Genomic DNA, 15,860 nt, shown 5'->3' with positions numbered 1-15,860 from the left:
GAAAAAAATAAATCCAACAAAATCAAACCCGCGCCTTTGCCAGCGCTCGGACTTGTTTGGAAAGAGACAACGCTGAAGTGGCACTGGTCCCGAGGAAAACGGATCCTTTAATTTGACTCCGCATGAGAACCACATTTGGAGCTGGGCGCAGCGGCCGGAGCGGAGGGAGCAGCCCCGCGGCCAGCAGCCCCCCGTGCCCGCAGGCCCGCTGCCAGCCCAGCCCTGTCGCCCCGCCGGGCTCGGCACCCCCCGCGCCCCGGCGCTGAAGCAGCCCCTCGGGGACGGGAGAAAGCGTCTTTCTGCCGCAAGACCAGCCGCCGCCCGCCGAGAGCTGACCGAGAGGGAAGCGTCTGAAGGAAATGAGAGCTTGTGATTTCGGAGAGCTCCAGCCATCAACTCCCTCCGCACCGGCGTTTGCTTTCGTTTAGCGGCGGGTTGCCTTGCCGCCTAGTCGTCTCCTCGGCATCTCGGGCTCTGGGACCAGTTCATTTTGCACTTCGTTAAACAAGCAGCACGGTCTTTCCTTTTCTTTCTTTTTCTTTTTTAAGAGACAAAGTGTCCAAAAATGGTTCAGCCTGCTTAGCCCGATGAGTTCTTGCGTGGACGCTCTATTTTTAAAATTTTTTATTATTATTTTTGGCCGGGGAAGGATTGAGTAGAAGAAATCCTTCAGGGAAGGAAACCCAGTGATTTGCTCCCCGTTAAGGAGAAGATCCCTTTCCAGCTGCAGGCAGAGGACCGTGGTTCGTGTCGGTTTTTCATTCTCGGTTTCGAAGCGCTAGATATTGCAGAGTCAGAGCAGAACTGCCTCCTGCCGAGTGGCTTACCTGTCGTGGTTGTGGCTCAGATATCGCCTTCCCCCTCTTCACACCATTTCTGTTGGTGTTGGGTTTGTTTGGTTGCTTTGGCTTTTTTTCCTTCCTCTTTTTCCCCTTTTTTCCCCCTTTTTTTTTTTTTTTTTTAATTCGATTCGATTTGAGTGAATTCCCTCCCTTCCTTAAACGAAAATACTGACTTTGAAGCCGAAATCCATGCCCCCTGCGATTCGGAAGAATCGGGTCTAATATGCCAGTGTCATCTTCGCCTTGCAGTAGTCGCGATGAAGGAAAAATCCAAGAACGCGGCAAAGACTAGACGGGAAAAAGAAAATGGAGAATTCTACGAACTGGCCAAACTCCTGCCTCTGCCCTCGGCTATCACCTCCCAGCTGGACAAAGCGTCCATCATCCGCCTCACCACTAGCTACCTGAAAATGCGAGCCGTCTTCCCCGAAGGTAATCACCCCGGCAGGGGCTGTCTGCCTCCCGCCCGGCCCGCACAGGAGGGACCGGGCAGCACTATGGCCCGAAAGTGGGGGTGGCGGGTGGGGTGTGCATACCCCGAGACGAGCCCGCATCTCCTCTGCCTCCTGTGAAGAAGGGGTGGGGGGTGTTTGCAGGGGTGCCAGCACCGGGTGGCGAACGAGGGGCGAGCGAGGGAAAAGCCGCTGAGGGTGGAAAGGCTCCCGCTTGCCTGGGAAGAGGAGGCAGCGCTGCACTGCCCGAAAACCAAAGCTTGCCGGGGGGTGCCGTACAAAGCGCGGACTGCAAATAGCAGCTCTGGTCCTGTGAGGCCTAAACTCGAAAACAGCTCTCCCTGGCCTCGCGTAGCCCTTCGAGAGCCGTGACCTGGGGCGCGGGCTGCACGGGGACTCCGGCCGGGGACTGCGCCGGGGTGGCGGCGGAGCGGAGGCGGGCAGCCCGGCCCGTGGTGCGGGAAGGTAGAGCCGTCCGGTAATTCCCCTCTTCTCCTCCCTCCTCCTTTGCTGCCGGTTCAGCTCCGTCTGCTCGGGGGGACCGTCCCGAAGAGAGAGGGTTCCGCTCGGCTCCCCCGTGCCCGGCGTCTGCGGCCCCGAGAGACAAGTCGTCCCAGCTCCCTGGGAGGCCACTCGGCACAGTGCTCCTGCCGGTGTCCAGACACGGCCTTGTGAGGGGAGGAAATAGCGTGGGTGTTATTATTATTTTGTTTTGGTTGGAGTTTTCTGGAGATAGGGAAGCAGGCTGGGAAATAAGGCGCAGCAGCTTCGCAGAGAGGTCCTCCGCCTTCTCCTGGGATCGGGGGGAGAGGGGAGGACCAGTCGGAGCCCAATATGCCCCTGAGCGGGGCCTGGACCTCGCTGCCCCACGGCCAGGGCCGTGCAGAGAGGCAAGAGCTGATGACCCCTGAGCTCTTCTCGGAGACACGCAACAACGAGGCCTGACACTGCTCTTTCCTTCCACCGGGGTTTGGTAAACAATACCCCCCCGGTCAGCCTCGCACCTACACCCCAAGCGTCCGAAGGACGCAGAGTTTCGGCCACTTTGGGTGAGGGGAGGCAGCTGACTGGCACCCGTGGGGTGCCGCCGGCCGCCCGATCCACTCCGTGCCGCCGCTGAGCTGATGGGAGACGTGAAATGAAACTCTGGTTAGTGACTGCTGGTGGCTAAATAAAGCCCAGCTCCCCCCTTTGTCATTTGTTTGCGCCTCTCCGGACGGGAGTGTGTGTGTGAAGGAATTAGCAAATTCCAGAGTGGAAGGTCTGCTCTCCGTCGCGGTTTCTAAGGAGCTTTATTAAAAGCCTTCAAATCTAAAAACAAAAACAAAACCCCACTCCCAAACCGAGAGAAGCTTACCGTTATGGTCATCTAATTCAGTAATTTCGAGAGCAAGTGCTAGCAGTGCTACGGGAAACTAGGGCTCCTTTAGCGTGCGCTTCTGAAGCACGCCGGGTGAACAGAGCAAGGGGAAGCAAGACGCTTCTCTGCTGCAATTTCCAGCCATTATCCCCCATCGGGAAATTTCGCCATGAGAAATAGCGCGTCGTAATTTCGGGGGGGGCATTCGCCGGCCCTTCCTGGGGAACCTGCCCCGAATGGCTTTGGTTTAGGAGGGAAGAAGAGTGGCACGTTTCGAGATGCTGCTGAGTGTATTCCTGGTTTTCCAGTCCTGCTGAGCCTCAAGAGTAACAAGAGGACGCCGAGAGTAGGTTTATACCCACCAGCTCGGGTGTGTTTTATGTGTCTGTCTTCCTTAAACAGGCCAGGCGTGCGCTTCCGCACACTCTGCTTATTAAGAGCAACGTTTAAATGCATACAGCGAATTCCTGATCTTTCATCGTCTTAAGTACGGGTGGAAATACGTTGAAAAACAAAGCTTTGCACCCAGGGATGACAGGCCCCAGGAATAACCGTCTCTAGCCCCCGAGCCGTGTGTTTAGTACCCAGGAGGGTAGAGGGCAGAGAGGGGAGCTGCAGAGAGGCGGCCATAGGCAGTGCTCGCTACTCCGCCGGCTGCAGTAGGGCGTTTGGTGCCGGACGGGGGGAGGAGGGGGGAGGGGGGCTGCCCGACGGCACTCGGACCCGCATCGCCCCTTTCTTCCCTTTCTCTCTGAATTTGTCTGCGGAAAGCGGGGGAGGAAGGTCCTCTCCCCCCTCAGCAGCTCAGCGACGGCACGGAAAGGTGGTGTCCAGTTGTCTTTACTGGGGCGGCAGGGGGGAAGTGCCACAGCCCAAGACGGCTGCCCGGCACGGCGTCTTAAATTATGGGGACAATAAGACCTGGAGAATGTGCCCCTTTGAGTATGCTGGACCCAATGGGTGGGGAGGACCCACGTACGGGGTCCTGTGGCTTGGAATAAAGGTGGGCACGTAACAGTTGGCCACCCGTCGGCCGCTGCTCCCAGGGCAGAGGGAGCGGCGCAGCCCGCACTCTCTCAAGCGTCTCCCCCGAAACGGCTGTGACCGGGGGACCAGAGACCCGTGCCGCCCCGGCCGCCTGGGCCGTCAGCGAGGCATCATCCCTGTAAGACTCAAGGGAGTTTACTTCTTCCAGCTCGCGGTGGTGGGAGGACAGGCCTGAGACAACTCCAGCATGCGTGCTAGACCCAGGGTAGCTGGAGTCAGCGTGATCAGAAACGTTGTCCAGATATAAAACTGGCTTCCAGCTCCGTCTAGACTGGAGGGGAAGAGAGAGAGGAGTTTGTTTCTAAAAACTCCGGTGGATGGCTTCCCCCACACGTTTTATTTCCAGCGCGAGCTGACACAAATTGTAGGTAGAGTTTGAGATTCTCACTGAGGTGTCTGGTCCCAGAGCTTCGACAAGGCTTGTAAGGGAGTTCAGACAGGTCTCCTCCTGCTCATCTCTGTCAAGATTTTCCCGAAGATGCTCATTTTGGACTAAAATTATAGATCTCCCCGCGGAGGCGCCCGATAAGGCTCAACACAAATGAGAGTGAAAACCGATTTATATTCCAGCTCCTTTCTTCCGCAAAGTGCAAGCCCTGATAGGCACGACTTCGTGCTCCGACATCACAGATTTTGCCGTGCGGTTTCGCTCTGATCTTCAGGTTCGTGAAATAAAGTCCAGGAGACAGCAACCTACAGCCTCCCCCGCGCTCCCGCTCTGTAATACCATCTTCTCTTGTGTTTTGATATTTTGCCAAGGCATTTATTACTGTAGAACAAAAACACACCACGAGACTTCTGTCCTGACCGTCAGTATTTTTTTTTTTTCTAAAAATGAGCAAATGAGAGGAGTCGCGAGAAGAAATTGTATTTAAAACCCCCGATTCTCTGCCTCACGGTTATGGCAGACTGGTTACATTGTGAGCCGTTTCTTCCCCCAACTCCGAAGCAGTTTCGAAAACTGACTAAAAAACTGCACACTTACGGATGTTTAAACGGGTTGAGAACGAACTAATTGATAAATGACCCAAAAGATAATGTGAGTTATAAAAAATTGCTGAATAAAATGACTCAGCAGTAGACCTTAGACCTGTTCCTTATTCCGAGACGCAGACAATATAAATTACAAGGCGCATGTAGAGTTTTCGTTCGATTTAAACCTGGTTGTGAATGCATGTTTTAAGAAAATCAAGGTGAATTGTAGCTATTCCATTAATTTTCATACTCACTCTGAAGAGCTTAATTAATTAATTAAAGCCCGAGCCGGCGGCGCGAGTAATTCCTCTACGAAACTTGCCTCTACTGTAAAAACCGCTAATAGTGGCATTGAAGGTCTTACTAAAACAGGAGTGCCATTAGTGTTTCCCGGTAGCTGTGGCGGGAGTCGGCAGACCCTCGGTGCGGGGACGAGCGGCGGGTGCGGGAAGGGAGGGAGGGAGTGTGTCACTGCCGTGGTAGCTGTGGCTCTGCTCGGGACCGCGCTGTTTGCCGTGCGCACGCTTTCGGGCCTCTTAACATGGTCTGGTGTTTCTGGCTCGCCGGGAAGTGCCGGGTTGGGGTTTGTCCGACTGTCCTGGAGGGTGTTCTTGTTGTTTTTTTTTTTTCTCTAGACCTCGGCTTTTTTTTTTTTTTTTTTAACGATTGTCTCGATTTTTACGTCTGTCACTCCCATCGCCCAACCCTCGGACAACTTTCCAGCCGGCGGTGACGCTGAAGCCCTCGGAGAGGATGCGGGGGGCCCAGCACATCCCTGCCAAAGTTAAGCTAATACAGCCCTTCTCCTTCCCAAAATCATCGCAGCCTGGAAGCTCCCGCCCCGAACAGAGGTTACCCCCGCTGGGGCCGGGGACTCCCCGTCAGCTCCAGACCCGGCCCGGCCCCTCGGGCCCGCCTGTCAAGCGGTGCGATTCTATGTGCCGTCGGGGCTGAGATGTCTCTCCCTCTGCTGCATCTGGTCTTAGGGCAAGGTGTCAGCTCTGCCCCTCACCCAGAGCCGCGCTTCCTTCCCCACCTCAAGGGCTTATGCTAAACCCTGGGCCTCGCCTAAACGAAAGAGACAAAGTTAGACCGAGGGTAGGGGCCGCCTCCACCCCGCCCCAGACGGGTGCCGAGGCTGGCAGTTCGCCGTCCCCTGGTGATCTCTGTTGGCTTTCCCGACGAAGGGAGGCACAACCGCGCTAGGGAAAAGTCCCAAAAGAGAAGCGGTACTGAAAATCCCGGCTCTCGCAGCTGACTCGGGTTCCTTGTGAAGGATGGCTGTTGAACAACGCGAGGGGACCGTGAGGTTCGGGGGAGCCGGGGAACAATACAGTACACACAAAGGAAATAGTCCAAGTTACAGGGCAATCCGATACTTAACATAAAACATCACTAAGTAATTCTTTTAGCAGAATCCCAAGCAGAAAAGCTACCGGGCTTTCAGCTGTGTGTGTGTACGAATTTATACAGTTGGAGACCAAAGGTGGGAGTTGTTCTCAAAAATGTCTAGATCTTATTACAGTTTGACTCACTCCTCTCTCTGGAAACTGGGAAATAGTACAAAGTGAATGTTGAGATACTTTGAAAAACAGCCAGAGATGTCAAAACACGGTGGAGGCAATCATGTCCGGGTTTGCCGAAGGGAAGGGGACGCGTTCGCATGAGAATTCCCACGTCTTTCAACGGCAAAAGTAGCACGTACTTCGGGGTGCCTGTTGAAAACCCCGTCTCTGTCCCTAGGACGCCGTCGTCGGAGCCGAATCTGCCGCCCGGTGCCCGGGGGACGGGCTGATGGTCACAGCTGCGATTAGGGCCAATGATTTCCCCCTTGGCATTGCCCGCTAGGCATTCCGCTGTGTCTGTTCTGCCCCGCTAGCACGGTCGCTGTGGGAACGGGACCAGCCGTCGTTACACACACCAGTAAACGGAGGGTGAACAGGGAGAGGGGCTCGTCTCATCCATGTTTGCCGACGGCCGGATGCCAGCAAAGAGGAGGTTGCGCCTTGGACCTCTTCGCCGTGCCAGCTCCTACCCGTCGAGGCGGGCTCTGCCGCTGAGTTCGGCTCCAGCTTTCCGGGCTTTACGTTACCGTTAGCGCCCGGAGTCTCCCCAGGCCGCTGGCTGCAGGCGATCCCCTAAGCTCTCGCACGGCAAAGGGGGAGAGGCCACCCTCACGGGTGTCCTCAGCTTTTGCGGGAAGGATGCAGCAGCTGCTTTCTCGCTCGCAGGGAAATCGCTATCTGGGCCAGCGTCGCAGGTAATTAGTGCTCCAATTGGGCATTTTAAAAATATTTGCTTCGAAATGACTCGTTCGGCAGCGCATCGGCTGCACAGCCGTGTCGGAGACCCGGCACCCTTTCCTGCCGGAGACCCCTTTCCGGGCCGGGGCCACCCCGGCAAACTCCCACCGCGTTTAGGCGACATAGGAAACACTCGCTTTGTATCGGCAGCTCTTTTGGCCTCGCTCCAGTCCAGTGAGTGAAAGTGTGCGTTATTTACTGGCTGGGCAGGAGCAGCTCGGCGGAGTCTATTGCATCCATATGTTTACAGGACGTATACTGCACGTTTGCAAATCTCTCGAAAGACAAGTTAATAGGAGTTAGTCCTTCATCTGAACGTAAGGTTTTTATTCGTTTCGTTTCCACCTTCAAAGCGATCTGCTGGTGGATTAAACGATAAAATCATAGGCTTTAAAATAAGCTTACACGAATGCCAGGCTGATCCACCAAACGCATTTGTGCTTGATGCGAGTTCGCAATTGTAACTCCAATTTACAATTTCAAAGGGAACAAATCTGCGGAAGTGACTTTTTTAGTCCAGGTTTGGAAAGAACCTCAAAGAAAGTGATCTGGGGGATGCTGTGAAACCGTACCTGGCTAGCCGTGATGGACAGGACGGAGCAGATTGCCAGGCACGGGTGCGGCAGAGACAGTTCGTTCTTGAAAAGCATCTTCGTGAGTGGCACAAAGAGTAAATCTGCTTCGTCCTTCAGAAAGTTAGGGCTCGTTTCAGGGCAGTTTTTACACCACTATGTCTAACTAAAGGAGAAGTCTCTCTCTCCCATGTCTCGAGACTTGAAATTAGTAAATCGAAATAAGGACATGCCGCTCAGCACCAGGTCTGACTCTGTTGTTTGCATTTGTTATCGTCTCGGGAAAGAGACTGCAGGATGTCTCTGCGATCCTCAAACTTTCCGCCCCAGGGAAAGCAGCGTTTCAGAAAAAAAAAACCAAAAAAAACCCCAACAAAATATATATATATATATTATTTATTTATTTATTTTTTTTAAGGATCTCTGGAAGTTTAGGGGTCTTCTTTAAACTGCGAATTGGGAAATGGCGGTAGAAAAGTGAGATTTTTCGTTATCTTTTCAAAGCAAATTTCCCAACGCATGGCTAAATGCTCCTCTCGGCGAAGGGAAGGTGTCCTTCCCATACCCAAAAGAAAGCGTAGCCGCACACCGTGCACTTCTGAGGCGCGGTTTGGAGGGACCTGCTGGGGCAGCCGGAGCGACTGACCCGGGACAGGCAGACAGACGCCTCCTCTTGGGACTGACCTTGGGTGCTGCTACTGCTTTGCGCCGGCGGAAAGGAGGCGCTGGGGCCGGCCTAGGTCCCCGGGGTGCCTTGCCTGGCGCTGAGACCCGCAGGCTTATTTGTGCTTGCCCGGCGGGAGCGGAGAGGCTTCGCTGACACCGGGGCACCAGAAAGAGGCGAAACTCGGGGGAAAGCACCTTGGGCAGCCGTGCTTTGCGACGCGTTTTCTTCGCCCCCTCCTTTTCCTCCAGTGTCCACCCCAAAGGACGCCCCAAGGGCGGGGAGAAAGGCTCCCATCGTTTCTAGACCAGTGCTACCTGCGGACACTCGGCCGAAGGGTGCGCGGATCCAGGAGAGCGTCAGGGGGGACGTTTGGAGGCATGCTCCAAAGCCGCAGCTTAGGGCAGGGCTTTCTGCCTGGGTACTAACTTCTCCCTCCCGCAACGGAGTCGAGAGGGACTCCTGCTGCAGCAGCCTTTGCCCCTGCCAGTGTGCGGGCTGGCAGCACCGAGCATCCCCACATTTCACCCGCCACCGGCCCTTCTGCAGCGTCTCTAGGCTGCAGGGAAGCACGGGCAGTGAAGCACCCTTCAGGCTCCGTGGCCTCGTAGAATCTGTGCTGTGGCCCCGAGGGCTTAAGTCTTCTTTTCTCTCTTTTGTCTCCAAAAAGGAGGCATTAAATGCTTGCGGTCCCGTGACCCTTCCCTCCTTCCTCCCTGTCTAGTCGGTCCTGGGGGCAATGGCACGCTGCAGAGCCTGCCATCAGGGTGTTGGACAGGAGCCTTCACCTCCTCGACTGGCACGGGTAGTGGTCTCAGCTCCACCGGGGAGGTGCTGCACGCCTTATTTGCATAGAGTAAACGAAAAACAAACAAACAAGCAAACGCCAGACCAGACCTCCCTCGCTTCAAGCTTCCTCAATAACCTTTCGCTGTCACCAAGGCAGTGCCGGGCACACGGGCTGCCCCCAGCCCGCCGGGCAGAGCTAAGGCGAAGCAGCGGGGCTGGGTCGGGCCTGTCGGGTTAGAGGGGGCCGGAGCCCAGCCCTCAGGGGGGAAGCTGTGCAATCACGCCGGCAAATTTCTCGGTCCCTTCCGTGCACTGGTGAAGAGGTCGTCGGGGCACTTTGCCCCCGATTGAGTTCCCGCCCTCTTTAACCTCCTCAGCGCACTACCCAGCAGGGACCCGCCTTGGCCAGCGTGAGGGTCGTCGGGACCGGCACCCTGCGCAAGCCACGCACCCACGCAGGGACGGAGGGCAGCGGGACGCGGGCGGGGGGACGCACAGGTCCGGCCCGCGGCCAGGTGTTGAGGGCCGTCCCGCTGCACCTCCGGCACAGAAGACAGGCGAGTGTCTCGCAGGTCCTTGTGCCTTCCGTGTGTGAACACTTCGCTGGGAACCAAATGCCCTGTGCTGTGCCTGGCGAAGCTGCAGGCAGGCCGGGTGCTCCGCGCCTGCCTCCAAAGCGGCTAGTGCCTCGGGTTCTCAGTGTGTGGCCAGTCTTCCTCGCCCCGGTCGTGGCGAAAGGGGGAACGGGCGCGGTGCTACTGGCAAGAAGGTGCCGGCATGGCCGGCGAGGGGAAGCCGGTTGGGGCAGGCGCCTCCCTGGGGCGCGCTGCAGAGCAGGAGGCTTCTCGGGGAAGGAGGAAGGGGTTCGCGGGTGTGCCTTCCCCGGGACCTCCAGAAGAGAGCAATTCCCTTCCCTCGCGTGTTTCAGAATTCAGCCTTTCCCACCTCCCGAGCCCCCACGCCGCGGCCTGGACCGCTTCCCGCGGGAGAAGCGGGGGGAGTAGGCAGGTTGCGAACAGCTCCTGTCCCGCCGGGGAGACAGGGCGGGTCGGGCTTCGCTTCCCTCTCTAACCAGCTCCTTGGTTCCCTTGCAGGTCTGGGTGACGCCTGGGGACAGCCGAGCAGGATAGGTCCCTTGGATAACGTGGCCAAGGAGCTCGGATCCCATTTGCTTCAGGTAGTGGACGCCTTCCTCCTCTCGTACGCGCTCCGCATAGCAAGTGTAGTGTTGCTCTGCGATCAGCCTCCCAGCTCCCAACTCTCCTCCTCTTCTTCCTCCTCTTCTCTGCACCGCGGGAAGAGCCTGGGTGAAGCCTTCTTTTTACTCCCGAGCCTCACACCGTCTGGGAGGGACGCAATACGGAGACACCAAACACTTCATTTTTTTTTTTTTTCCTTTTCACCTTTGATATTAGTAGAAAAAACAGGCACTAGTCTGCTCTCCGTGCATACAAAGAGTCTCCCATCCGTAAAAGCCATAATCAGACGCCCCAGAGCTGCTGGGGATGTCCCGCAGGCAGCCCCCGTCGAGCGGCAACGGGGAGCGCGTTTAAGCTGGAAAGGTGCCGAACATCGGAGATCGTCCTTCTCCGGCGGTGACTCGAAAGGGGAAACCTGTAAGGGAGCGCAGGGCTGCCGAGGCGGGGGCTGCACAGCTGGGTTAGATCTCCCGCGGACGTTAGCACCTGAAAATACCGTTGTGCACAATCCCGTTGATCTGCTCTGGAATTCCGCTGAATTTCACCCCCGCCTAGGTGAGCGTAGAAATTCGTAGCTGGGGCGTGTGTGGCAGTCGGAGGAACAACAACAACACACCACAAAACAAACAAACAAAAACCCAAACCCAACCAACCAAAAAACCCCAACAAAAAAAACCCCAAACAAACAAAAAACCCGTTTAGCATCATGTTTTTTATATGTGAACTTAATACAGCAAGGGTTTTTCTTCCCCGATTTTAAAGACCTAGTAAGCCGTAATCATTTAACGGCCGTTTTTATTGTGGGAGGTTAATTCCTGGTCACAGAGCTGGAGCTGTTTTAGCTGTTCACTCGGGCTGGGGATAAAAACCTCGACAAAGAACTCTCTTCGGGGTCTGTGGCCGCTCCCTCCCGCCGAGTCGCCGGGAAAGCTCGTCCACCTTCGTTCCCCGCCAGCCGGTGGCGTTTTGGGCGAGACCCGGCCTCTGGCCCCTGGCGTCTCCCCACGCCCCCCTTCAGGTAGCTGCCGTTCCCCGGGCTCAAGCAAAGCCGCCCACCCGAATGGAGGTGAAGAGGCGGCAATGGTGGGCCAGCTGGGAGAGCTGTGCGAGGCTGCACGACGGTGGAAATGCCGCGCAGTTACTTATTTGTTGCTGCAGCCCTGCAAAGTGTCACCAGTTCTCCCCAAGTAAAAAGAGAGCGTGCTTTCGGCACAGCGGTTTGAGACATGCGTTACTGACCACATATAGGAAATGGGAATTGATGAGGTTCAAAAATTATCTCACGTCGAGGTAATTCTAGCCTTAGAAATTTGGTTGTAAGTAGCTGATGTCCTATCAGCTGTTTCAGAATCACTAGTCTACCTAGAAAATATGTATCTAGTTATATCATAAAAATAATTGCTGCTGCACTTGCTCCTCCTCCCAGTTAGCTGTTTCCCATTTTGTCTGGCATTAAATGAACTTAAGTAACATTATATGCTAATTACCTGTAATACTCATTTTATAGGCCAGTTATTTCTGAATCTTAAAGTGCTTAACATTTTAATAAACCCCCATTTACTGTAAAATTTTTAAGGCTTCTTCAACTGAAACCTTACATGTGAAGTTTCAGCTTCAATATGCATTTCTGTACAGGAATGTCAGAGACCTACTGCACCACATAATGCAGTAATGGAAGCAGTGACATAGTTTTACTTATGATACTGGGTAGAGCAATTGCAAGATGCCAGTGTTTGAAAGCAAAGTAGCTTAGGGTGTAATAATTCATTTCTCATTATAATACTTAGACAAAATTTCATTTATGTTCCACAAAAGGAAAAAAAAGTCATGGCAAAGAGTAATCTGGTTTCAATTACATGCTGTAGAATCATTAGTAGGCCAGAGAATAATTTGGAATATTTTCTTATTGGGGCAGCACTGTAAGAGCATGAAGAATACAGGATTTTATTGCTTTTCTCCTGGTTAAGTAACTTAGAAGATGAATTGAAATAGCTGCTTGTTTTATCTGTGTACTGTAAAAATTATTTTCCTCTTTCAAATATATTTTCCAATGAAGTTCATGTGTATGTGTTGATCAAAGCTTCCTAAATTGGTTGGAGATAATGGATACTTTTTGAAGGAGCATATCAGATACGTTTGAAAAAATGCCTCAAATTGGACACTGAAGAATCCAGGTATTCTCTAACTGATAGTTTGTGTGTCCACATTGTGGTCAGATTGGCCTATGCTGTACCATTTGCATATATTTTTTTTCCCGTATTAATCATGTGTCACTAAATTAAACTTCAGTTTTTACTCATGCAAGCAATATTTACCTTCCAGTCCCTATCAATAAGAATCTGTAGTACTGGATCTCAAGTTTGCGTTGCATCTTACCATCAGTGGAGATTCACAAACTGTAGAGATATAGCTTAATGAGCATAACCAGCCCTCTTCAAGTGTGATAAAATTTTGAATGCAGATTTGTTTTTTACTTTCTTTTTCTAAGTTCACATAGGTACATAGCAGACAACCCTCTATTTAGAAAGACATTATTAAAAATATAGTCAAAGAAATTTAAAGCATTGCTTACAGTATCATTAAATATATTGCAAATAGCAGTAAGCTGTGTCTGCCAATTATACCGTAAAAAATGGCTTGCGTGGTACTAGACTTTCCCGTAAGTACCACATAGCTTGGGATTTGTACTAAGTACTAAAATAACCAGAATCAACAGGAGAATGTTAACTTAAAGTGAAGCAGTAAAGCTAGCATCTGTAGGGGGAATGAACTTAATTTCACAATGTGTGCATGTGTCATAGGGTTCGTAGGAATAGCATCAGATAAAGGTTTCTGTTCTTTAAATTTTGCTGCTACTCACTGCTCTTAAAGTTGGATAGAATTCTTCCTCCAAAAGATTTCAAATTTTTTATCACTGTAGGTGGTTTAAACAGAGGGCTTGCATTTTACCCTACTTACTTCTCTTTTTCAGACTTTGGATGGCTTTGTTTTTGTGGTAGCATCAGATGGCAAAATAATGTACATCTCAGAAACAGCATCAGTACATCTTGGCTTATCTCAGGTATGAGCGATTTATTCTGCCCATCTGTTAAACACAAATGCTCGATTTAGAACCTAACACTGATATCCTGCCATGTATACAATGTCACTATTTTCTAGGGGTATTTGCAGCTTTGAAATTTGTTTTCTGACAAATGGCCTTACTTAAATATTCAAGTTTCCTTTACTTACAACCACATCATGACTGTCGTTGTATCTTTTCTTGTTCATTGTATTTTACTCCTCATTACCTTTAAGAAGGGTAATAAATAATATGATATTGCAAATTGCAGATATATACAGAGCTTGAAACCCAAACCTATTGCCTGTGTGGTAATTCTATACGTCTGAAATAAAGTTTAGAATTCAAGTCTATATGTTTTAGATTGTGTAAGATATTGAGACTTGCTATGAAATGGAGAGGAAATCTGATGTGGAACATGAGTTTTATGGCAAATGTGCTTTAGGAAAAAAAAAGAAAAGGGGGGCAGATTTATGAGTGTTCACATGGAATTCAGGGTAGTTTTTCCTGAGTTTTTCCAGCTCAGTGGTCTTTTCAGTAAAGCGTTTTATATGGTTGTGATAGAACTCATAAAACTCAGTTTACTACTGTTCTGCACAAGAAGCATAAGGGGGTTTTATTGTGTGGGGTTTTTTTCCTTTTTATTTTTTTCTTGGAAGGACATTTCTAATTTTTTGCCTTCTTGGGATAAGCACAAGGGCAAATAGTCTGAATTTATTGCAGACCACAAGTTTCCATACCGTTGTGTGTAAATGTATTACATAAATTCTGTGGTAGCACCTGACCCAAAGCTTGGTGAAGTCCAATAGAAAAACTCCTGATTAATTTAACTGGGCCCTAGATGAGACTTAAAAGAAACAGAAGTGTTTCTTCAAAACCAGATGCAGCTGAAAAACTTCCAGATTTAGATAAACTGAAATAAAGACTTAAGAGCAAACAGAAGGAGAATGAGGAGATGAAGGTGAGAGAGCACAGGATGTTCTGAAAATGTCTGGGGAATATACCCTGTGGTTATTCCAATAAACAAAGAAAGGACTGAGTTGTGGAGGTTATATATCTGTTTCAATTTTGGTAGTAACAGATACTTTTAACTGAAAAACTGTGAAGTACTTTGTATGTGTGCTTATGCTAGTGATATTAGAATGAGTAGCTGTGAGAAAAAATACAATTCCAAATAGCTAGAAAAATCAAGTATGTAATCTCATAAGCATCACTTCCAAATCCAAGGGCAACTACAATTCTAGTCTTGTAATCTCTTTTAGAAAAAGTAATTTTGAGAATCAATATTCTGTGTGGATACTTTTTTCCTGCCAACTTTTAAAAACGTGTCCAGGGAACATTCTCAGTTCCAGCAGTTTGTTCAGTTGAGCCTGTTACAGTACAGTACTAGTTGTTTCATAACATTTAATGCATGTTCAAATTACTTTAAATATTGCTTTGTTTTAGAATAAACTTTACTAGAGAATGGCTGTATTTTCTACTCTGAATTGACAGCCTTATCAAAAGTTTTTCTTGCCCTAATGCTTTGAAAAGTCCACCATGATGCTGACTGCTTAAATAGATTCATTTAGCCAGTACAATTATTCCAAAGCACTGAGTCCCACTTGTCCTTGCTGAAGTAGAGTCTCATTGTCCTGCACTGCTTGCTGTTTGATAAGCACTAACTGATTTTCCAGGTTTTGTCCAGAAATTGTTTCTTTCTTTTCTTTCTTTTTGGGGAATATCAAGTCATTTGGTGTTGTAGGTCTCAGTGTTGTCCAATCATCTGGTGAAATGAGAGAACTATGGAATTGGTAGGGCACTAAATTGACTTTGTCACATTCAAGGAGAGAGGACTGAGAGTGTCATACAGGCTTTTGTCACATTTAGCCTTCATGCCCTTACAGCCATCTGCACAGACTGAATTCCATGTACATTGCACATGTAAATATCAAGAAACCCTTAGTGCAAGAGGTACTGAGGAAAAGTAGAAGATTTGGTCATATCGCTTGTTGAAGTCAGTTTGATAACTAAAATCACAAATATTTCACTTCAGCAGCGATTTGTAAATGAATGGGCTGTATCCCTGAACTCTCCAAAAAGCTGTAGATCGGAGAGGACAGAGCAGTGTGAAAATTAAAGGCATGTTTTAGATTCTCAAAATACTACCTGCGACAGCAGTTTCACAGTGCTTATTATTTTTATTTATAAATACAAAACCCCAGCTGAACAAGGCATTGATATTTTTTTTCCCCTCTTTCCTCATGCTATTTTATAATCTAATCTGTTATTCCTTTTTATCAATGTTGTATTTTTTAAGCAATAATTTTACTTTAAGTAGTACTAGCACTAATGCTAGGCTACTCCTATGTACTATGACATTAATACATTAACACTAGGATATTCCTGTAAGCTTCCCAGGGCCCTAAATGAGTTCTTGTTCCTACTTCTCTGGAAATCACTGGGAGTTTTGCCACTGACATCAATAAGAATGAGATTGGTCTGTAGAAGCAAATTCTGCAATTCTCCCTCACCAAGTTGTAATCCTAGACTATATTTTCACCAAGTGCTCTTACAGAGCTCCAGCCAATACAAGCTGAGACCAGAGTGATGATGA

At 50.4% G+C, this 15,860-nt stretch overlaps 1 protein-coding gene across 1 annotated transcript in view; it reads left to right on the top strand.

Moving 5' to 3' along the window:
- Positions 1-297: 297 nt before the first annotated feature.
- The window catches only part of SIM2 (SIM bHLH transcription factor 2), a gene marked incomplete at its 3' end in the record, with an annotated part of 60,289 nt that continues 44,726 nt past the window's right edge, over positions 298-15,860 (top strand). The window contains exons 1-3 of the mRNA XM_080363536.1: positions 298-1,274; positions 10,099-10,181; positions 13,175-13,264. Coding sequence (XP_080219662.1) covers positions 1,100-1,274; positions 10,099-10,181; positions 13,175-13,264 — 348 coding nt within the window. The 5' untranslated portion in view covers positions 298-1,099. The remainder of the gene's footprint in view (positions 1,275-10,098; positions 10,182-13,174; positions 13,265-15,860) is intronic.

The sequence above is a fragment of the Nesoenas mayeri genome (assembly GCF_963082525.1).
Source record: "Nesoenas mayeri genome assembly, chromosome: 1".
NCBI classification, from domain to species: domain Eukaryota; kingdom Metazoa; phylum Chordata; class Aves; order Columbiformes; family Columbidae; genus Nesoenas; species Nesoenas mayeri.
Note: the sequence above shows the minus strand (reverse complement) of the source record. Positions and strands in the feature narration are given on the sequence as shown.